Source organism: Lathamus discolor, chromosome 2 (assembly GCF_037157495.1).
Source record: "Lathamus discolor isolate bLatDis1 chromosome 2, bLatDis1.hap1, whole genome shotgun sequence".
Lineage (NCBI taxonomy): Eukaryota > Metazoa > Chordata > Aves > Psittaciformes > Psittacidae > Lathamus > Lathamus discolor.
The window spans coordinates 155297733-155321809 of record NC_088885.1 but is presented as its reverse complement, the minus strand read 5'-3'; the positions used below and the strand labels follow the sequence as shown (position 1 = coordinate 155321809).

Here is a 24077-nt window from a genome sequence, read left to right as displayed (position 1 = left end):
TGTTCTTCAGTGAGTCAACGCGCTTGGTTCCATAGAGAGGAACCATGGCGATGGCTATGTTTGCACCAAGATCCAACCTTTCGTGGCTGTGGGGCTGGAACTCTTAGAGCATTAACTCCTCCTGGCGTATTTGTGTGGAGTCTTCTTGTGTTGTATTGCTATAACACAAGCAGAAGAATAGCACTATTTCATTCCAAATACATGACTAAAACGGCACAGGTGTATTGCACAGTTTGGCAGTCCTGTATTATGGCACAGGGAATGACAAATGGGAGCTTTTCTGGCACAGGTAGGTTCTTTGTGAGCAATGAAGACCTCAGTGTTCAGAAGTGGCAGGGCTGTAGCTGCTGATTGATACTCACGTGCTTTCTGTCTCTTGTATTGTTTCCTTTTTGTACTCCAGGTTGATCCTCTCCCCTCTCTCCCTCTGTGCTTCCCCTGAAGCATCATTTCAGACCTCTTTTATATTCCTTAAAAGCAATTTATTGTCATTTCTGAGTAGGGAAAACATGGAACGGGAGGGCAGGAAGAAGAGGAATCTGAAACATGTACTTGGGTAGAGGAACAGAGCTCAGGTTGTGCCTACTTTGATTGATAGCACCCCAGTGCTTGCTTTCCTTTGTATAGTGAAGAGGGGGCAGATGCCTTCAAAAGCACTTCCTACTTTGTTGCTTTTCTTTCAGCTACTTTCAGGCTTCAGAGGAGAGATTCCTGCAAGTGCCCATGACAGTAAAGATCCCAGGCCTTACGCAAACCTCCTTAGAGAGTGTGGGCCTGGTGGCACATATGGGAACTGGAGGGTAGATGAAGCTATTTGGATAAAATTAACACTGGACTGAAACTGTATTTCAAACCATAAGTCAGAAGTAAACCCAGTGCTTTCAGCCTGGCTTTTTGTGTTTGAAAGCTGTAAAATCTAGGTAGTCTCTTAAAGGTCTTTAAATCTGCAAAGATGCCAAGTGCCAATGCCAATGACCCTTTTAAACTCTTTGCATTTAAGGAAGTAGGCACTGGGCTCGATTCTGCATTCTGGTACTTGGTCTGGGACAAATCCTTGTTCTCACATGATCAATGTCTTCATCCCTATACTGTTTCATAGAATCATAGAATCATAGTTTCCATTGTTATTCTCTAGGTTTATCCCTATGAAGATTATCAGAGGGAGGCTTTGTTCTTAAAGGATCTCTTCTGAAGAGCTGTGCCACCAAAGTGTCACACTGGTTTCTCTAGTAGGTGATATGGGCCTTGTACATGCCTGCAATTACCTTCTGCCTGTACATGGCCAGTTCATGTCTTAGCCATGAAAAGTCAAATTCATGTAATGGAAGGATGTAGACTGCAACCAGCCAAACTCCTGAGTCTGCTGAGGTGCATCCAGGCCCTTCTGCCTGGAGGTAAATTTATCCTGGCTTCTTCTAAGAGGAAACTAAAGTCTTTAAACCAGCTGGATTTTGCAAAGGTGATTTCTTTACAAAACAAAACCAAATCAAATCCAGAGTCTAGTTTTGAATTTATATGGGAATTTCATTGCTTTGCTCTTGTGATATGATTATACCACTCCTGGTTAAAGTCCCAAAGCCACCACTGCAGAGCCCCCCAAAATACCCATGTGGAAGATGATACTGTTCAATTTGCAGTTGTATAATTATACCAGAGGAGTAATGCCAGTCAGAGTCCCTCTTAGAGCATGCCCTTGAGCTATATTTCTCTCTTGAAAGTTATTTGGGAACAACTAGTGTATATTTATTGATCAGCTGAAAAGATGTCAGCTTGAACCAAGTTGCTTCTAATTAATTCACTTTTAGAAGAACTGTGAACTAATGGAGTGCTGTAGGTGGAATTCTTGTTATTATTCTGGACAAGTCATTGTTCTTATTACAATTTAATAAATAAAATTATGTTTTCAGTCTTTGTAGGATTTTCTTTTTTAAAAGTAAGTTATAAACCCTAACTTGGCATCTCTCCGTTTTGACAGTGCTTGGATCAGGAAACTCTACACTCTTGACTTTTCATCAGGGACTGTAGTGACAGAACAAGGGGTGATGGGTTCAAACTTTAACAGGGGAAATTCAGGTTAGATATAAGGCAGAAGTTCTTTATTGTGAGGGTGGTGAGGCACTAGGACTGGTTGCCCAAAGAAGTTGTGAATGCTTCATCCCCGGCAGTGTTCAAGGGTGGGTTGGACAGAGCCTTGGGCAGCATGGTCTAGTGTGAGGTGTCCCTGTCCATGGCAGGGGTGCTGGAACTGGATGATCTTAAGATCCTTTCCAATCCAAACCATTCTATGATTCTATTATTTATCTGCTAATTCAATGATGGGCTACTCAGTAGAAACCCTTCAGTTCACTGGGATCAGGCACACTGCAGGGTGAAGCTTCGTATCTTTTCCAAGATGGGAGAACCAGAGGGAGGGGTAGACTCATGCCCTGGAGTAGCAATCAGTTCACAGCCTGGGTGGAAAGCGCTGCAGCTGCTAATCGCTTTCTTCAAAACCTTGTGCTGTTTGCCGACAAGCTCCTTGGCACACAGTCTGTGTATTTGTTTAGGGGCAGACACAAGCAAATCAGCTGGGAAGTGCTGAGGCCTGATGCTATATTCATAGTTCCCATAGTGCCATTTATTCCTTGTGGGAGCATGTGCAAATTAATTCTGTATGCTGCTCACTTAAATAATGCTAATTACGTCGGTCCTCTTGACAATATATGTCTGCTGTCAGCCATCCAACGAGTTTCTTGTGTTTGGTGTGGGTGTGTTAGATGGGGAGAGGCTATCAGTGAATCCTGAAGAGTAGGTACCTCTTGGAAAGACGAATCCTCACCAAGATTCAGGAGCTTCTATAAGAAGTTTTAAAGAGCATCCGAAGATAGGCTGAGGGTTAGACGATGGGATCTACCTGGAGATAGGGCTGTTGCGCTCTTCGGTGGTCCCTGTGTTGGTGTGATTGTGTAGTTTTCACTTAATATATGCTGTTGGGGTATGAGTACTTGTAGCAGGATGGACCCTTTTAGAATCAAGATCCAGAATATGGGACAGACATAAAAGAGAAATAAAAAGGCAGGTGGTGGTAGCAAAAGGAAATGACACAGAAGCTTGTATCCAGGGTGAGAATAAATACATAGCACAGCCTGCTCCTTTGAGGGGAAAATGGTGTTTTTCACATTTATGTGAACAGATCCAGTGTAAGTGAAGCAGGACAGGAGCTAAATGTAGGAGAATGTACCTTTTGTTTTCTTTTTTCACTTTCAAAAGGACTTCACGTGTTTTCCAAATGCCAGAGCTCCCTGCATTTCCCCTGTCCCTACTTAAACAGCATACAGCATTTCTTTGCTGTGCACTCAGTCCCTTTCCCACTTTCTTGTTTAAACTGAATACATTTAAAGATTGGTGACCTGTGACCATAAAATGAATTTAGCATTTGTGCCCAAGAGGCTCCTTTTGATCTTCATCACCAAGCTCTTTGCAAAGGGTGATATTTATGGGCTGTACCTAAACTGGTGACCATAAATGTGGCCAGAAGCATTTCTGCGCAGCGTAATATACTCATCTGCACTGGTGTCCGGCACATTTTGGCCCAAGCAAGCTAAAACTCTGTTGGAACATTTCTAGGGCCCAGATGGGTCCTAGTAATGTGCCAGGCAGTGTTCATGGTCAGCAGCTGCCTTGTTTTGAAGGCTGACTGTTTGCTAGCACAGACGTGGGCTAGAACATGTCTTGGCCTCAGTATCCAGACATGCACCCAACCATGCTTGTTTTAATTGGATAGATGTAACTGTGGAGCCTTTGATAGATGTCTAACTCAGAAACCATGTGTCCTTAGCTCCCCCCTGTAACCAGTAGGATGAGAGTAGCTTTTTCGGAGGTGAATCACGGCACATAAATAGTGTTTCTGCTCTGAATTGCCTTCTAAAGGAGCCTTGCTTCTCCTTTCATGTAGACAGAGACGAAGAAGAGCATCCTTTTTCCTGGGACCTTACATGTGTGCTGCATGAATGCTTTCTGGGTATAAAACCTAGTAGTAATTTCTCTTGCCCTTTGTGTGGAATATAACATGTACTGAACAGTGCCAGGCACTGAGTATGTGGTTAGAGAACCACATCTTCTGGCTGCTGTGCCAATAAAGGGGGAAGGAGCCCTGCAAATGCTGATATCTTCATTCCTAGTGCAGTTACTTGGGACCTACTCAGAAGCCAGGCAAGTCTGGAGAGCAATTCAGCTGGGTTTTGATGCATTTTTACAATAATGTTTTAGTGGAAAAATATAACAGTCTTGGGATATTATGAGAAGTAGGGTGGGCTGTAGCTGTGTTTGCTCAGTCTGCAGGCTGTGTTGTGGGGAGGGTTTGTTCTTCCCTTTTCATTGTGGGCATTTATGATGCCCATCACTGTGATGACAGAAGTGCAAATACAGAAACTTCAGCCAGAACCAACGCTGGCCTTATTTAAAGGGAAAAGGGACAGAATCCACCTTGGCTCCTGTAGCAATGAAGGAGTGATTTTCCTGGCACTGATGGCCTTTAAACTTCACAGTTTTGTCATACAGTGTGATTTCAGAATGGGAGTGAGAATTTCATAAGGCATTAAACCGCAAGGTGGAATCGTGTAATTGCTGCGATGCTCTGTTTTACCTACACCTTACTCCAAATTATAATGTTAGTATAGAAGCAATTGCAGTATCATTACACTGTCAGTTCCACCACTGCAGCTGAAAAAAAATGCCAGTTTTTTTTTTATTTATTCCTTATGGATTTATTTCCAATTGTGGATGGCACTTAAGGGTTGGTTCATGTGCTGGTAAAGAATATCTCATAATGAACGTTTGCCAAAAGCATTCAGTGGATATGGACAGAGTGTGGAGGTGTTTTAAAAGAAGAAGTATTTTTAAGAGTGAGGAAAAAAAACCCCACTTCTTTAAATGCTGAGGCTTCATAATGGTCCATATACAGTGTTTTACAAAAGAACAAATAATGCCTATATATAGGCATCACTTTCATCATCAAGTGACTGCAGGGAGTTAAGTGTGCTAGAGGAACTGTTGCACAGTGAACTGTCTAAATAACTGAGGAGCAGAACTAATGGGGTCTGAGAAAGCTCCTCTGAGAAACTGCTTTCATGAAATCTTCTTAAGGAAAAATCTTATCACCAGGCACTTCCACTTTAAGTGTAGGCTTCAGTGGGGAAACTGTCAATATTAACTACATCAAAAATGAAATTTGCTCTATGTGGGTGCCTTCCCACTCCTATATCCCCCAAATCTCTCTTTCTTGCAAGGTTGTTATGGTTCAGCTCTGAAAAGCATACAAGATTCAGAGTTCATCTTTGGACAGTGGCTAAAGAAGAGCTATTCCTTGCAAATATTTTGAAGCCTGATCTAAGGTTTTGGGAGACCTGCATTTACAGTTCTGGTGTCCTCAACATAAGAAGGACATGGAGCTGTTGAAGTAAGTCCAGAGGAGGCCACGAGGATGATCAGGGGACTGGAGCACCTCCCGTATGAAGACAGGCTGAGGAAGTTGGGGCTGTTCAGCCTGGAGAAGAGAAGGCTGCGTGGGGACCTAATAGCAGCCTTCCAGTACCTGAAGGGGACCTGCAAGGATGCTGGAGAGGGACTCTTCGTCAGCGACTGTAGTGACAGGACAGGGGGTGGGTTGAAACAGAGGAAGTACAGGCAAGATATAAGGAAGAAGTTCTTTACTGTGAAGGTGTTGAGGCACTGGAGCAGGCTGCCCAAAGAACTGATAGATGCTTCATCCTTGGTAGTGTTCAAGGCCAGGTTGGATGGAGCCTTGGGCAACATGGTCTACTGTAAGGCATCCCTTTCCATGGCAGGGGGGTTGAAACTGGATGGTCTTCAGGTCCTTTCCAACCCAAACCATTCTATGATTCTATGATTTAATGAGACCTGCATTTGCCAGCCTATTTCCTTAACTTTGGATAGAATTTATGGTGGGCTAACGATAGCTGTCAGAGGAAGTAGAGATCTGGGAATGAAGTAATGGTGGAAATGCAGAAAGTAGCTGGGTGCTGCTGAGACTCTGGAATCCTAAGACATGGTAATAAATAATGTTTGCTTTAACCTTCTTGTGCTCCTATTTTCACCTCTCTGCTTTATCCTTGTAACTTGACAGCTACACTTGTTCAGCATTCATTATACACAGGTCCCTGGAGGAACCCTTGGCAACTCAGGGCTTTCTTATTCTTGAAAGAATAAAAATGAAAATGAAAAAAATGCTTCAGCAGAGTCCTCAGGGCAAAAGGATGGAGCGGTGGCAGCTGGGGGTAGCACTTTACTGGGAAGGTTTCTCAGTAGAAAGCCCTAAGGAACAGCAGGATCACGCTGTTCCTGCCAGGGGTTGCTATAATGAACATAATGCTGTGACTTTAACCAAGCTTTCCAAGTGAGGGAGTTGCTTTCAAAACTGTGTTTTGGGAAACAGCTACTCAGCTTGGACTCATGCAGAAGGCCGGTCTTGCAATAGTTACGCTCTTCCTATAGTACAAATAGAAATGAAGCTTCGTAAACCTGTGGGGAGAGGTGGCACTCAATGGTCAGTCAGTGTGAGCTTCCTTTCCCTTTCCATTTCCCTTTCCTTTTCCCTTTCCCTTTCCCTACGCCTTTCCCTTTCCATTTTCCTTTTTTTTTTCCTTTTTCCTTTTCCTTTTTCTTCCCCTTCCCCTTTTGCTTCTCCTTCCCCTTCCCTTCTCCTTCCCCTTCCCCTTCCCTTCTTCCACACCTATTTCTCTCTGCTCTTTTCTCATTTTATGTTTCCATTTTTATTATCCCTTTCCTTTGCCTTTCTTTTGGAATGGCTTGGAGGCAAATAAACTCTCAGATCATTCTCATTGTTCTTTTTCGAACTCGCAGCCCTGTTAGTACAGTTTCACTACAATTAATGTTAATTTAACGCTAGTGAGAATTCCTGAGGTGACATGCTCCTCTGACGTGTCTCTTTCAGTGCATATACTCTGTAAAATGTATTGTCTCTTTTAATTCTAAAGTATTTGACAGCTTAGGGATTTTTTCATAGGGAATATTCTGAAGGATGATACGTAAAAGTGAGGCTTAAATCACTTGTTCTTATCAAACAGGCCTCAGTACATTTTGCTTACAGAAAAATTATCTGCAGTTACATCAGTTTCAGAAACCTACATTGTTCTTCCTTGAACAAGAAGCTCATACAAACCAAGTCAGCTTGTTCAGTACTGGGCAGGATTCAGAAGAGGATTTCATGGTCATATGAAGGACAGGAAGGCCCACGTCCTTCAGACGCTTAGGTGTATCTCTTACGGGAATTGCCTCACTCAACTTTACCTGCTTTAAAGTGAAGCATCTGTTGCCAAAGAGATAGTCAAGTTCTGTCAATATTCAGTGCAGAGAGAGAGTGATGAACTCCATCCTAAACCTGGCATTCAAGAGGGCTGTGGGAGCTGTAGATAGCTCATATTAGATTAGAGTTTCTCAGGACCCAATGTATCATATCAGTTCTTGGTGCATTCCCACTGAAATGGAGGTTTGCCTTGCTGAACCTCATGGGGTTAACATGGGCCCACTTCTCAAGCTTGGTCAGGTCCCTCTGGATGGCATCCTGTCAGTCAGGGGTGTCAGCTACACTTCTTAGCTTGGTGTCAGCTGAAAACTTGTATAGATATAACTTGCTAGTACAAGACTAATTATGCAGCTTTGAAATTATGATAATGTAACACTCTTAAAAAAGGGAAAATGATTCATATGTATAGCTATAGACCAGTTTGCCTGATCTCACTCACAACAAAATAATAACTGATGGCAAAAACAGTGAATACAGTATTACAGAATGAGAGTTATTATGTATCCCTATTCAAGGATTATAATTTTAGGAGAAAGAGGTCATCTCTAACAAAGCTGATTTCTTTCTGTGGAGAGTTACAGTTTGGTTGATATGGTAACTACCTGGATATAATGCTTTTGTTCTTATGCATTGTTATTGCATATTCAATGACATTTGCATTAAAAAGTGACACTGTACAATGGATTAAGAGCTGACTGATCTCATGTAGCAAGTGCCAGTGGAAAGTCATCATTTCTAGTGCAACTGTAAAAGGGATACATAGCAGTTCTGGTGTTATTAAAATTTTCCATGAACCACATGGACATAAATGCAAAATCTTTGCTGATGAAATCTGTGGATGGAGCAAAAACTGCCTAAAGCTGATGACAAGGAAGTAGTTTTAAACAATATATATTTAAAGGAACTGCAAGCTTGAACAGTATTGGATGGGAGAGGATGTAGCAAGGGCCAGTGCCTGAAAGCTCAGCTCAGTCAGTTGTATCTTCTCTCTTGCAAATATGAGTTTACAAATTAGAGGAGACGTAGCTGCAGTGCAGATTTTAATACTCTTTCTGCCATTAGCAGTGAGTGCTCATTGTTGCAAGTCCTCCAGGCACTGTGAGTCTTCACACAAAGTTTGGCCTGGTAGCAGCAGAAAGAATAGGCATAAACACTCTTTAATGTTAAAATGTTCACCTATATGAGGGCTCTCATAGAAAGGCTTCATAGGAGAAGAACAGCTTTAGTCTTGCCTTTAATATCAATGCACCCTTGGGTGTATCAATGAGACCTATTCACTGATTGGGATTGATTGATGTGCTGTCAGTCTGGCACCCCTGCTCCTTTGGACACAATTATAGATGCTGCTAACTTAGATGGGAAAGCACTAACCTCTTTTGTGCCCCTGTGAGTTATTCTGTAACTGGAAGTGAGCATTGCAATCACAGAATCACAGAATCACAGAATCCCAAGGGTTGGAAGGGACCTAAAAGTGGACTATTTATGCTTGTGCCTTAGATGCAGTCTGGAAGGGAGAAGCCAAAAGGAGCACAGGGCATTTTACAAATGAAGGCCAAAGTCAGGCCACAGTTATTTAAGAGATAATAAAGAGATTTAAAGCACAGAGCTGGAGGAAGTGAATAATATTAAGACTGGAATTCCTGTTTCTTGTGGCAAGAGAGGTATGAACCAAGGCCAAGCACATAAGTTTGCTTTATCGTCCAAATTCCAAAACAGGAGCTAAAACCACAAGGATTTCAGTAGCTTGTATTTCCCTGCTAGAAAGCCATGGCTTATTCTAAGTGGACCTGGTGGAGAGTGTTTGATGTCGTTAGAGATTGGAGTGATAATTTATGTATCTATACATCAGACATTACCTCCTTATTGCATGAAGACGTACACTGCTGTGTCTGAGATGTTTTATTCTTTCCTGTGTATCTGTCAGGAGTCCTGGGAAGCAGAGATGAATGATATATTTTTGTGATTTTATTCATACCTTCTGTTGGTTTATTCTTTACTGAAGAAATTTTGCTTGTTTTGGTTTCTGATATTCCTTATTTTGTCACACTGTACTTACTTTACTTATTTAGCCACACATCTTCTAGTTCCAAGACTGGGGCTCAAAAGTGCTGTTTACTGCACTGACTCAGTGCCTGTAACCAAAAGGGCATTCACTGTTAACAAAGCCAACATTTAAAGGATCAGTGTAACATCTGCACAGGGCTTCTGACACTTCTAAGCAAATATTTTGTCAGTACAGCTTAGTCTGGAATGGGAATAGAGGGGGCCTAAACTTGGCTTTTGCAAGCCTTAATGGCTTAAAAGATTTTCAGCTTTTAAAGTTCACCCTGCAAGGGAGAGCTTACGTATTGCACTGGGAAGTTGTGCAGACCTCTGATGGAGGTGAAAGTACCACATGGTTTCACATGTCGGATGTTAAGATATAAGCATGTTTGAGTGATGTATCAGTCAGTATTGGCCCCTGGTGTGGTGAATAGAAGAAAAAAGTGACTATTCTGAGTTTTATCTATGGAAGCAGCAGCCCTAAAGGTATCCAAAGAAAATCTGAAATGCCTTGGAAAACAATTACTTGGATGAGTAACCAGTCTCTGGCCTCACTCACTGCTGCAGCAAAGGAGTGGTTGAATGCATTTGCTTCCGATTGCTGCATTGGCTCTTGGGGCTTCTGGCAATATCTACTAAAGTCCCTGTTTCTTCCACTGAACTGAGTGCTTCACCTGCAGTTGATAATCTAGACTGTATATTTATTAGCACAATAAAGCAGGAAAAATACCTGGTTTCATTGCTAGGCTTAAGCAAACACTATGGAATATTGGATTGTTTTTTACTGAGAGCCATGAGCAGAAGAGATTCAGGTCCTACTGGTAATGTCCTCAGAAAACTCATTTTTTCCTCGTGATTGTGGACATAGCTTCACAAACAAGTTAGACCTTCTGTAGCAATTATTCAGAGACCCCTGTGCGATTGTGCCCCACTGGTGAGGGCATTGCCTTCAGTTCCTGGCTCCTCATCCCTTAGGGAGCAGTTGGTCCTTTGTGCACAACAATTAATGATACTGAAGGAATAATGTGCTAAACACCAGCTGGAGATGATGCTAGGTACATTATGCATCAAGTTGAGTACTGCAGCTGCAGAGAATATGTATATTAGCATGTCTCCAACTGGGCAAATGAAGGAGTGGGACTTGGCTGTCCCCATCTGGTTGTTCTTTAAGTTAGAGGAAAGACATAAACGTGGGACTGTGCAGGTGGTGAAAAGTCAAGGGTTAAGCTTTATATTCTCATTACACTGATTCCTTGGGCTACCTTCCTCCATTCTTTACAAGTGTGCAATTACCCATTGAACTGGGAAAACAAAGCGTAAATATATGTTACTACAAAAATATGGCAAGAAGGAGGTGGATGGGTAGATAGTTCTCTGCAGAAAAGCGTTTACCTGCAATTGTGTTGGCACTAATTGGGAGCATAAGAAATGGCTGACAAAGGCTGGATATTTTCATTACTCTTTTGAAACCTGTGTGTAAGGGTGAATATTCGAAGTTTTAGTCATGTTTAACTCTCCTTTCTGCTTGAACAAATTCAAGTTGCAGACACATAAATAGGCACAATCCTGAAGGAACGTTAACAGGTGAATCACACATAAGACAGTAAGATACAGGAAGGTGGGCTAGATTAATCTATTCTGTTTGGCTTCTTGGCTGGTCAGTCACCAAAAGTGCCTTAAAACCAGACATAGTGTATTGTGTCTCTTGCCCAGCATGTGGTTAGGGGCTAGGATATAAGAAAGGTATTTAGAGCATGCAGAGACTGGGAACAGAATTACTGCTCCGGGACCATGTGCAAGTATTAGACAAAGCCCAGGAGATTAGTCTTTGTTAGTTCTATAGCTTCCAAAATGATGTGTTTACTTGTGATAATTTTGTACTGGTTCTTTTGCTTTTCAGATGTCCTTTGTCCAAATGTCCATGTGGAAGGAGACCGATTCAAACACACCAGTGGGGGGACTGATGAGATTCCAGGTAAAAAGACTCACTTTCCTACTTGAAATAATATAACTGTGCATTTCTAGAGTGATGCTCTGATTCATTTCACCTTTCCTAGTTGACATTTTCTTATACCAACATGTATTCAGTGGTGAGAAAGTATATTAGAAACTGCAGGGCTGGAAAAAAGTTACCTGTTGACAGTCAACAGAAAAATAATCATGAGCTTTCTTTTGATGTGACATCGAATTAAAACAATGACCGAGCTTAGTGTAGTAGATAAAGAAAATGCAATAAGTTTTGGAAATTACTTTCTTTTTTTACCACTCCACATTTGGTGCACTTTAATGTCCATTTATTCGATCTTCGATTGTTGTGGGATATCCAAGCACAATGGTAATCACCACTGAAGAAATCCGTATGTACGTGTATAGAAGGGGAAAAAAAATGGAAAAGGGAAAAGGTCCTGAGAAGAGCCAACATTTCTGAGATGCTGGTGAAAGATCAAGAGGAAAACCAGTCTGGTGATACCTCTGCTTTTCTGTGAGTTCTGATATATCTTGCCAGCCAGCTGAAGGACTTAATCTGTCAGATATATACATGGCTGTGCCTCTTTTCTAGCCCCACAAGACTGTCTGAGCTGTTGGCATAGAAAACCTGCCCATCAAGGATGTACTGGGAATATCCGTGGCTGACCCAAGAACATAAGCCACTGCAATGGGAAGCCAGAGGCCCTTCTGCAACTTGATTATGAGTAGAAATGGTCAAGGTTTGACAGCTCTGCCACTCAGAGTTTTTCAGTGGAGGATTTTTCACTGCCTGCACAAAATATCAGTTCCAACTGTGCAGTCTGTAGGCAGCTTATTTTGCCTTCAGTCTGATTACATCTAAGCCTGTGAGAATGCTAGGTGGTAACATATTTTCTGGTTATTAAATCCAAACTCATAATCCCAAACCACCCGTTTTCATCTGCTGTCTATTCCTAGGTCTTGCATTAACCTGCTCTGACAGTCCTGTGGTCACTGGGCTGTGCAAACACAGTAAAGCTGCACAGCAAATAGCCCTACTGATTCTGAATGAACTTATTTGCAGTGGAAACTGGATCTGAATCCATCAAAACTGATTTTGTCCCTCCTGACATAGAAGTCTCTCTTCCATAGAAGATGATCATCTTCTATGTGCGCCTTTCCAGAAGAATGGAATTGTAACTGACTGCTATGGCTAGTTCATGTTTATATAAATTTTAATTCAAGTGCTAATTAATAGACTATGCTTTTATCTGGCTTCAAAAATCTATCTTCTGTTGAAGACTCCCGCTTCAGGTCTGGCACAAAACTTCTGAGTAGAGTGAGGCGTAGATACACATATGCATGTATAATTATATATCTATATGCGTATACTTATGCTCTTCTGTAAAGTATTTGACTTATTTTTTCTTTAACCTTCAAATCCCACTTACCTACTAGCAAGCAAGTCAATATTCAGCATTTTGACTTAAAAGATGACTTTGCTCTCTTAGACCTTGTAAACTAGTTCAGATTGGAAGGGTCCTAAGGAAATCATCTGGTCCAGCCTCCCACTCAGAGCAGGGTTTACTTGGAAGTTAGGTTAGATCTGAAGTTAGAACAGGCTGTTCAGGACCTCATACGGGGGACTTTTGAGCATCTCCAAAGATGGACATTCCACAGGTTCTTTGGGCAACTGTTCCAGTTTCACCACTATTCCACTGAATAGTTTTTTTCCCTAATATCTAAACAGAGTTTTCTGTATTGCAACATGTCTGTTCCCCTGGTTAGACTGATAGCATAAGGATGTCATTTATTTGACCTAGGGGATCTCTGTTCATTGTAAAATATAAACATACACAGTGCCATGCAGTGTCTTAATAACAGGATTGTTACACTATTTGATTAAAGTGAAACTCTGGTCCCTCTCCACCAATACAAGAGGATTTGTAGAAGCTTCTGATTACTCCTACATGGTGAAACAACAACAGCTTTTTTTGCTTCCTCTTCTTGGTGACTTAGAAGATGTAAGCCTCTTCGTTGGAGAAAACAGACTTGATATTCTGGGTCTGCTTAGGGTCCTTGTACTGCTGGAGATTGATCAGTATAAGACCAAAATGCTGTTCCACTCCTCATTTACTCCTTACATACTTTACAGCATTTTCTAAAGACTCTGAGCCCCTGGTTCCAATTACAACAGAAAATCATTGCCTTTTCCCAGCTAAAGTCACTGGAAAAATTCTGTTGGCTCAGTGTGCTGTGTTTTGTCTTCCAAATGCATGTGTTGTGCTGTTAGCTGTTGTTGAAAGGCTTTTGTATTCTTCCCCAAAGAGGACTGCACTTCAATCTTGAGAAGCAGCCTCACATGCTCAAGGATTTGAAGTTAACGCCTGCGTCTTGTGCTCCACTTGGAAACTTCATGACAACCAAAGCCGATGATTGCCCAGAAGGCTCCTAACTCATAACTTCATAGCTACAACTTGCACAAGCTTGTGTCTAGATGGGTGCAAAGTGCAGCCCCATCAAGTGAAAGCTGATATGAATCTCATTGTGGGGACAGGGAAGACTGTATGAAAATGCTTCTCAGATTAAATACCTCTTCAGGACTAAAACCTAACTATGAGGGCGTTGAGACACTGGAATAGGTGCCCAGAGAACCTGTGACTGCCCCATCCCTGGCAGTGTTCAAGGCCAGGTTGGATGGGGCCTTGCGGAAGGTGTCCCTGCTCATGGCAAGGGTTGGATCTGGATGAGCTTTAAGGTCCTTTCCAGTCCAAACCAGTCTGTGATTCTATGATTCCCTGTCGCAGAGAAGGACAAGACATCACAATTAAAGGTAAGAGGGACGAAAGTCATTATGGAAATTATTTTTCTTATATTTTTGTTGGGTGAAAGGCACCAGCAGATGGCACAGCCAATTGTTTCACACAGAGCATCACCAATGCCAGCAGGGGTGAAGGTAGGGAGGAAGGCTCCATGCATAACCAAATTAATAACTGCATCAGAAAATACATTATGAGCTGGAGGAGAGCCAGCAGACTGAACCAATATTTTCCTTTCAAAAGACAGGTGATTTTGTTTCTTTAGACAAACAGAACTAAGTAAACCTTGTCTAGCTGGACTTCGGCAAGCGTTTGTTGGATTACTGCATTGAAAGTCACTGCTAAAGTGAAAAAGGGTAGAGATTAATAAACATAGTAAGATGAGCCAGAAACTGGCCAGCAGGAAGGTGATAATGAAAGGGAATAACAAGCCAGAGGGCAGACAGGGGTGGACTTCCTCAGGGTCTAATCTTCTCTGTGAGTTTACTGTGTAGATTAGAATCAGAATATCCTTGAAGGAGGAACTGGTGGGCCTCAAAAACCCAGGATGATTTTCGAGCTGGTTTAGGACAATTAGTTTAAAAGGTCTGTTATGGTACCAATGGATCAGTAGCAGGACTTTGTGTTATATACTCAATAGTCTGGAAACTGATGGTGTCTTAGCAGATGATTGTAAGTTAAACTGTACATCTGGGGGAAAAGGCAAAGGTCATTATTGCACAAGGTAAAGTAGGTCTTGTAGAGATAAGGAAGAGTTCATGAGTGTGGACAGGGCTTTGGTTACAGCTTATTTGGAGAACTGTGCTCAGGCCATCTCTCAGACAGGAAAGATGGATTCAGCCTAGAGAAGCTATTACTGTGTTCAGGAGCCAGAGAGACTATTTTAAAACAGGAGATTAAAGAACTGGGTTTGGTTAATCTTGCAGTATGCAGGTGAAATGGGGAGATACTACTGCTTTCTGCTAATAGATCAGCAGGAGGGAGATAGATGAATCACTCAAGCTACAGGACAAAGAATATAACAAGAAATGGGTATCAACTATTTAAGATATATTCAAGACATTAGAAGAAGGTTTCAAGCTCTCAGAGATATGAAATACTGGAACAAAAAGTGAAGTAGCAGTAATGGAGATAGATAAACAGTGATAGATAGGCATGAGTACTCTCATAGCAGATGATTGTGTTCTATGACCCTCTGGTATCACAGTATTTAAATAAGAAATCATGAGCTGTAATATTCAGTAAGGACTGCTACACTGAAATAGGATTGAATGAGTTGAGAATATATAGGCAGCTTTACTACTGATACAAATTTTGGCAGTGAAGTGAGGCAGCATCTGCTTAACAGTTCATAACACATAAATTCAGAATATAAATGTTGCTGCATGCATTAGAAATTACACAGGGAGTTTTGAAAGAAAGCAAGAAATCAGGTTAGAATATCAGGGTAAACACTCTTTCTTTTCCAGGAAGTCTGATCATAGAATCATAGAATCATAGAATCATAGAATGGTTTTATAGGCCTGCCCCCGCCACCGGTCACAGTGAGGTCAGCACCGCTCATGTTCATTTTCTCATCGACCAGCACCCCCAAGTCCTTCTCGCACGCACACGGGCCTAGCGGGGATGGAGCCGCTGCCGCTTTCCAGTGCTGCGGAGTCAGAGGATGCTGCCGATGGGCGATTCTTGCTGGTTCTGGGGCTGCTGGTCTCAGGTATTGGCGAGCACTGGGACAGCCCCTCGCTGCCTGGCGTGTGGGTGCTCTGACGGCGTCTTCTGCGCCTCGTGCTGGGAGTTTGGACCCGGCGTTGCGAGCGGGAGCGGTCTTGCACCCGCACGGGCCTGGTGGATCTTGAGGCGCTGCCTCTTTGTCGTGCTCTGGAGCCACGGGATGATGCTGATGGCCGCTGCCTGGTGGTGCTGCAGCTGCGGGTCTCAGGTGATGTGGAGCACTGGGAGAGCCTTGGCACCGCCTGGCTGCGGGTATTGCTCGCAGTGCGTGTTGCTGGCGGTCGGCTTCTCTCCTGCAATCTTCTAGGCCGCGTGTAGGGTGTCTGGGTGTGACGGGCGCACCGGGTTTGGTGTCGCTGTCGGTCAGGCCCAGGGGGGCTGGAGCGGCCGCTGCCCTCACACACTGGGAAACTGTGGCATGGTGCTGATGGCATGGGGCTGCTGCTGCTGGGGCTGCTAGACTCCTGTGCCTGAGCTTCCAGAGACTGCCGCGATGATGCTGGGCCGGCAGTGCTTGGACCAGCAAGCTCTGACCTGGCACTGGAGGCTACAAGGGAAAGCAGGAAGGATAAGGGCTTGGCTCCCAGGCCTGGGGCAGGGTAGGCCAGAGCGGTGCCCCATCCCTCCTGGAGCAGACTGGCTCAGCTAAGCCCACACCAGGCACCCGCTGCCCGGCCTTGCCTGGCCCCTGGCCCCAGCCCCGGAACACCCGGGGGCTTTGACACTTACAGGTGACCGAGCCAGCACAGCTGTCACACTCCCATCTGGCCTCATGGCTGCTCCCCAGGTTGGAGCAGAGTCTGTGAGTGCCCACAGCAGCGCAGGAGCAGCACAGGAACAGCTGCCAGAGCCTGGGGAAAGAAATGGGCTCATGTCTCTAAGGATAAAGTGCCCACAGCACGGGACTGTCCAGCAGAGCTCTTGTTCTCAGCCCTTCTGCTTCGAGCCCTTGCTGAGACAGAGATCCCAGCCGAGCCCCAGGGTGCCTCTTTGGCAACTTACCCGTCTGGCTCTGCCACCCCTCTGCCTCCTGGACAAAGGCACTCCGTGGCATCGCACCTCGTGTGCCTCTGGTACAGTTCTGCGTATGCGTTGTTGTCTTCCCATGACGCTTGTCTGAGGGAGAGAGGAAACTTGATGAGCCCCTGCTGCCACAGCATAAGTTGTATGCAGGGCCTCCCCGCTCTTCTTTCCCCACGCCCTATTTCCAACTCCTGCATGGAGCTAAGCCTAGGCCTGGGGCTCAGCGGAGAGCCATAACTGCGGGGGTAGGTCTAGATGTGGCACAGTGCTGGCCAGGAGGACACCAACCTGACGGGGATTCGGATCCCCATGAAGAGCATTTCTGTTAGAAACGATTTTGTATTTTGACAGAGATGGCACTGCAAGGAAAACATGCCGGCATGCATAGCCTGTCCCTGCAGGAGAAACAGAGAGAGCGTGAGTGAGGCTCTGGCGCTGCTGAGAGCCTGCCGCTCCCGGAGCAAGGGAACAGCTCCTACCTGGATGCAGGCCCTGTGGAACCAAGCATGTGTGCATGCTGGGCACACCATGGTCCCATAGGTGGTTCTGCCTTCAACAGGGTCCATGCAGATGAGGCAGTTGGTGTCCTCTGGAGCCACCAGCTCTTGCTGCTGTGGACGGTGCTCCCAGCAGAAGGAACTGGGGGAAGAGGGAAGGGATGGGTGAGATGAGAAGCGCTGGGTCCTTCCCTGGTGATGGGGAGAAGGGTAGAGGGGGTACCTGTACGGCTGGAGGTAACGGGTGACGCATCCACCCTCCACGGCACAGGGGAGATGGAACCTGCGGTCACAGCCCATCCCCTGGCAGGCGATGGTGGCCCCCCTCTCGCCACACACAAAGCAGACCTGGAAAGAGCAGAGCAGCCCCCATCAGCGGCAGCCTCAGGGTCTCCACAGCCAGACCCACACCTCGGGGCAGGGCGCAGGATGTGGCCCCAGCTGGATCACAGGCCACAGATCCACCTGGCAGAGCAGGCTCCTGTGCTGGAGCCTGTGTGGAGCTGCTGGGAGCAAGACTTCTGTCCCAGAGCTGGGCGGAAAGGCTGGGATTCCGTTCTTGGCATCTGCGCTAAGCTCCCGCAAACCTCTCCTCCCACCAATCACCATGATCATCTCAGGTCCTCACCATCTGGGCTGCCTGGTCGACTGCACGTTGAAAATCCATAGAATGAAAGAACGTCTGATCTTCCTGTTGGGTCCCTCGTGGACGAAGGTCACTGGCAAAAAGCTGCAGAAGAGCAGAGACAAGGAGCAGATGAGGGGCATGTGGCAGGGCAGGTGCGTTGCAAAGATGAAACCAGCCCCAGAGGACCTCACCAGGCAAAAGCGATGGGCACAGACCCATTGACAATTCACTTTTGGCCCGCAGATGTCCGGGTCTGCCTCTGCGCGGCGACACAGCATGCATGCTGGAGGGGAGAGAGCAAATGCCACTGAGAATGAGCACCTCTGTGGGGCCAGGGATGCGTCCCTGAGGGATTGCCCCCAAGGGCTGCTCTGTCCCTGCCTAGCCGGCTGCTGAGCAGGCCTGGAAGCCTTGGAGAGGAAAGGGCACTGCAGGCATGGGTGTCCCGGAGGCTGCGCACTGCCCAGCCCTGGACCCGCTTGCCAAGCAGAGGAGCGGCCCTCCCCCACGGTGGCTTTGGAGCTCCTGCCTCCCCCTGCCAACGCTCCCGGTCCACGCCGACAGCCTCAGGAGTCCCTCTGCCAGGCTGTAGGAGGGGGACTTTGCTCTTACTCTGCTCCATGGAGTCGGGTGTCCTACACCTCCTTGCGGACGTGTCAGACATCAAAGGTGGGCGTTTGGAGAGTCCCTGTCCCAGCAGCGCTGGGCCTTCTTCTCCAAATGCTCCTCTGCTACCTCTGAGGGAGAAGAGAGACGCGGGTGGGCTTGCAGCACAGGCCCAGAGCCCTGCGGTGTGGAGCCCCCTCTCCTCCCTCGGCAGCCCCCCGAGAGCCCTGTCCCTGCCCTCTACTCCCCGCACCTCACCAGGTCGCAGCGATGCACTGTGCCCTGCGTTCCCCTTTTTATAGGCCTGCCCCCGCCCCCGGTCACAGTGGCCTCTGTGACGTCAGCACCGCTGGCCCGCGTGCGCCCCAAGTACGGGCAGGGGCACCCTCGGCCACACAGCACCCGCTGTGACACGGCCACTACCTCACAGGGCTGGCTGTGGAGCGCACAGGCAGGGACCCGAGCCCTTGGCACCCACGTCACCGGGGCGGCTGCTCCACCTGCAAGTGCAGACTCAAGGGCCAGCTTAGGGGCACAGTTTCCTGGTGAACTTGGCAGCGTTAGCTTAACGGTTGGACGCGATGCCCTTCACGGCCTTCTCCAACCTAGATGATTCCTGTGGCTCTCATTACCATTCCACTATTACTTTATCACCATTTGCTTACGCTATGATTTTCCTTCAGTCGTCGGTTCCTTACCATATGATCACCGTTTCAACACCATTTGATCATCGCTTCATCATGAAGAAAGCCCTTTTAATTAACCCACCAAGGATGACTTCCCTGAATAATTCGCCCGCAACACCAGGACAAACACCGGACCGTGTCTGGAGCACAAGTGGAGTAGAAGAAAAGGAATGATGGAATAGTTTGGGTGGGATGGACCTTCAAAGGTCCACTTAACGGCTGGAGTACTGTTTGTCCCTAAAACTAGAGAAGCCGCTGTTGGTTGTGGCAGTCATCAAGACTGCATTAAACTCATGCGGTGAGCGCAGATAAAAGAGGCAGCCAACAGATGAGTAGTTTCTCTGCTTTCCTTTGAGATCTCCTGGAAACTTCTAGGGCTGCTGGAGAACGGGGAACTCTTCAAGGGTTCTCAGGGTGCTGGCTGCAGCTGGGAAGGGATAAGTACAGGAGGCCTGTGTTCCAGCAGGCTCTAGCAACTTGCAATGAGCTCTGCCAGCTATGCCTGATCAGAAGGTACTTTGAGCTTTTTTCCTTCTCCAGCTGACTCCTAGTTTGGGAAGATCATCGCCCTTTCAGCAGGTGCTGTGGAGAAGCCTATACAGCTGCTGGCCTTAAAATGCAGCTCCCAGAGGTAGCAGTTGATGCAGTAGTCGAGGAAGAGATTAGTTCATAGAATCATAGAATCATAGAATAGTTAGGGTTGGAAAGGACTTCAAGATCATCTAATTCCAACCCCCCTGACATGGGCAGGGACAGCTCACACTAAACCATCCCACACAAGGCTTCATCCAACCTGGCCTTGAACACCGCCAAGGATGGAGCACTCACAACCTCCCTGGGCAACCCGTTCCAGTGCCTCACCACCCTAACAGGGAAGAATTTCCTCCTTATATCCAATCTAAACTTCCCCTGTTTAAGTTTTAACCCGTTACCCCTTGTCCTGTCACTACAGTCCCTGACGAAGAGTCCCTCCCCAGCATCCCTGTAGGCCCCCTTCAGATACTGGAAGGCTGCTATTAGGTCCCCACGCAGCCTTCTCTTCTCCAGGCTGAACAGCCCCAACTTCCTCAGCCTGTCTTCATACGGGAGGTGCTCCAGTCCCCTGATCATCCTCGTGGCCCTCCTCTGGACTTGTTCCAGCAGTTCCATGTCCTTTTTATGTTGAGGACACCAGAACTGCAGACAGTACTCCAGGTGAGGTCTCACAAGAGCAGAGTAGAGGGGCAGGATCACCTCCTTCGACCTGCTGGTCACGCTCCTTTTGATGCAGCCCAGGATACGGTTGGCTTTCTGGGCTGCGAGCGCACGCTGCTGGCTCATGTTCGTTTTCTCATCGACCAGCACCCCCAAGTCCTTCTCTGCAGGGCCGCTCTGAATTTCTTCTTTGCCCAATCTGTAGCTGTGTCTGGGATTGCTCTGACCCAGGTGTAGGACCTTGCACTTGGCGTGGTTGAACTTCATAAGGTTGGCATCAGCCCACCTTACAAGCGTGTCAAGGTCCCTCTGGATGGCATCCCTTCCCTCCAGCGTATCAACCGGACCACACAGCTTGGTGTCATCGGCAAACTTGCTGAGGGCGCACTCAATCCCACTGTCCATGTCAGCGACAAAGATGTTAAACAAGACCGGTCCCAACACCAATCCCTGAGGGACACCACTCGTTACCGGTCTCCAGCCGGACATTGAGCCATTGACCACAACTCTTTGTGTGAGACCATCCAGCCAGTTCTTTATCCACCGCGTGGTCCATCCATCAAATTGATATCTCTCCAATTTAGAGAGAAGGATGTCGTGTGGGGCAGTGTCAAACGCTTTGCACAAGTCCAGGTAGATGACATCAACTGCTTTACCCTTATCCATCAATTCTGTAGCCCCATCATAGAAGGCCACCAAATTGGTCAGGTAGGATTTCCCCCTAGTGAAGCCATGCTGGCTGTCACCAAGCACCTTGTTGTTCTTCATGTGCCTTAGCGTCCCATCCAGGAGAATGTGCTCCAAGATTTTACCAGGCACAGAGGTGAGACTGACTGGTCTGTAATTCCCCGGGTCTTCCATTTTCCCCTTCTTGAAAATGGGGGTTATATTTCCCTTTTTCCAGTCGTTGGGAACTTCACCTGACTGCCATGATTTTTCAAATATGATGGCCAGTGGCTTAGCAACTTCATTCGCCAGCTCCTTCAGGACCCGCGGATGGATTCCATCAGGTCCCACGGACTTGTGTGCGTTCAGATTTTGAAGATGGTCTCGAACCAGATCCTCTCCTACAGTGGGCCCAAGGGCTTCATTCTCACAGCCCCTGCATCTACTTTCTAAGAACTGGGTGGTGCAGTCAGAGCCTTTGGCAGTGAAGACCGAGGCGAAGAAGTCATTCAGAACCTCAGCCTTCTCCAAATCCTGCGTAGCCAGTTCTCCTGAAAGCTTCCTCAGGGGGCCTATTTTGCCCCTAGTCTGTTTTTTGTTTGCTACGTACCTGTAGAATCCCTTCCTATTATCCTTAACGTCCCTGGCTATGTTTAATTCTAACTGGGCCTTAGCCTTCCTAACCTGGTCCCTAGCTTCCCGGACAACATCCCTGTACTCTACCCAGGCTGCCTGTCCTTGCTTCCATTTTATAGAAGCCTCTTTTTTCCTTTGAATTTTCCTCAGGAGCTCCTTATCCATCCAAGGAGGTCTCCTGGCCCTCCTGCTGCACTTCCTTCTAGCTGGGATGCAGCACTCCTGAGCTTGCAGCAGGTGATCCTTGAGTATAAACCAACAGTCTTGGGCCCCCCTGCCCTCCAGAGCTATATCCCATGGAACCTTACTAAGCAGGCTCCTGAAGAGGCCAAAGTCTGCTCTTTTGAAGTCCAGGGCAGTGAGCTTGCTACACGCTCTTCTCACTCTCCTGGGGATCTCAAATTCGACCATCTCATGATCGCTGCATCCAAGGCTTCCCTGTAGTACCACATTCTCAACAAGCCCTTCCCTGTTGGTGAGCACAAGGTCAGGCATGGCACCTCTCCTTGTCGGCTCCTCTATTACTTGCAGAAGGAAGTTGTCTTCCACACAATCGAGGAACCTCCTGGATCCTCCTTATCCAGAGGTGAAACAGAGCTGAAGCATGTCAGAAGTCACTGGCACCGCGGTTCATGATTTTGGGGGTTGTGCCGTGAGGGCCAGGCCGGCTGTGTTGGTGTGTGCAGGAGGTCGATCTGCAGGAGGTGCTGCTGAACTCTAGGGGAAGTAAAATGCTCTGGGCCCAGTCCCTGAAGCTGCATGTTGAGAAAGGCAGAGGAGGAGAAGGAAGCGAACCGAGGAGCCTGGAATCTCCCAGTCCAGAGATGAAGGGCCACCTTTATTATGCCAATAGAGGGGGATCACGGTGGTCGCTCAGAGACGAAACACGGTTGCCCCACCGAGGTGTCCAGGCCGTGCGTTGGGAGTTTGGGCTCGATGTTGCAAGTGGGAGTTGTCTCGCACGCACGCGGGCCTAGCGGGGATGGAGCCGCTGCCGCTTTCCAGTGCTGCGGAGTCAGAGGATGCTGCCGATGGGCGATTCTTGCTGGTTCTGGGGCTGCTGGTCTCAGGTATTGGCGAGCACTGGGATAGCCCCTCGCTGCCTGGCGTGTGGGTGCTCTGACGGCGTCTTCTGCGCCTCGTGCTGGGAGTTTGGACCCGGCGTTGCGAGCGGGAGCGGTCTTGCACCCGCACGGGCCTGGTGGATCTTGAGGCGCTGCCTCTTTGTCGTGCTCTGGAGCCACGGGATGATGCTGATGGCCGCTGCCTGGTGGTGCTGCAGCTGCGGGTCTCAGGTGATGTGGAGCACTGGGAGAGCCTTGGCACCGCCTGGCTGCGGGTATTGCTCGCAGTGCGTGTTGCTGGCGGTCGGCTTCTCTCCTGCAATCTTCTAGGCCGCGTGTAGGGTGTCTGGGTGTGACGGGCGCACCGGGTTTGGTGTCGCTGTCGGTCAGGCCCAGGGGGGCTGGAGCGGCCGCTGCCCTCACACACTGGGAAACTGTGGCATGGTGCTGATGGCATGGGGCTGCTGCTGCTGGGGCTGCTGGACTCCTGTGCCTGAGCTTCTAGAGACTGCCGCGATGATGCTGGGCTGGCAGTGCTGGGGCTGCTGGTCTCCTGTGCTGCATGTCCAAGAGTCTGCCCCGATGCTACCTGGCTGGTGCTGCCGGGGCTGCTGGTCTTGGGTGCCTGAGGTTCCAGAGTCTGCCCCGATGCTGCTGGGCCGGCAGTGCTTGGACCAGCAAGCTCTGACCTGGCACTGGAGGCTACAAGGGAAAGCAGGAAGGATAAGGGCTTGGCTCCCAGGCCTGGGGCAGGGTAGGCCAGAGCGGTGCCCCATCCCTCCTGGAGCAGACTGGCTCAGCTAAGCCCACACCAGGCACCCGCTGCCCGGCCTTGCCTGGCCCCTGGCCCCAGCCCCGGAACACCCGGGGGCTTTGACACTTACAGGTGACCGAGCCAGCACAGCTGTCACACTCCCATCTGGCCTCATGGCTGCTCCCCAGGTTGGAGCAGAGTCTGTGAGTGCCCACAGCAGCGCAGGAGCAGCACAGGAACAGCTGCCAGAGCCTGGGGAAAGAAATGGGCTCATGTCTCTAAGGATAAAGTGCCCACAGCACGGGACTGTCCAGCAGAGCTCTTGTTCTCAGCCCTTCTGCTTCGAGCCCTTGCTGAGACAGAGATCCCAGCCGAGCCCCAGGGTGCCTCTTTGGCAACTTACCCGTCTGGCTCTGCCACCCCTCTGCCTCCTGGACAAAGGCACTCCGTGGCATCGCA

At 47.5% G+C, this 24077-nt stretch overlaps 2 protein-coding genes across 2 annotated transcripts in view; one reads left to right on the top strand and one right to left on the bottom strand.

The window, feature by feature from the left end:
• Positions 1-16182, top strand: part of LOC136009073 (collagen alpha-1(XXII) chain-like) — a 77453-nt gene extending 61271 nt beyond the window's left edge. The window contains exons 4-7 of the mRNA XM_065669162.1: positions 11268-11342; positions 15719-15847; positions 15929-16072; positions 16172-16182. Of these exons, the coding sequence (XP_065525234.1) occupies positions 11268-11342; positions 15719-15847; positions 15929-16072; positions 16172-16182 (359 nt within the window). The remainder of the gene's footprint in view (positions 1-11267; positions 11343-15718; positions 15848-15928; positions 16073-16171) is intronic.
• Positions 16183-16320: 138 nt separating this feature from the next.
• On the bottom strand, positions 16321-18634 carry LOC136009072 (PHD finger protein 7-like). The gene is made up of 8 exons (XM_065669161.1): positions 18625-18634; positions 18204-18295; positions 18013-18114; positions 17608-17732; positions 17367-17379; positions 17176-17282; positions 16867-16980; positions 16321-16411 (listed from the first exon to the last, which is right to left on the bottom strand). The coding sequence occupies exons 1-8, from the start codon at positions 18632-18634 to the stop codon at positions 16321-16323; spliced, it is 654 nt and encodes a 217-aa protein (XP_065525233.1).
• Positions 18635-24077: the final 5443 nt, after the last annotated feature.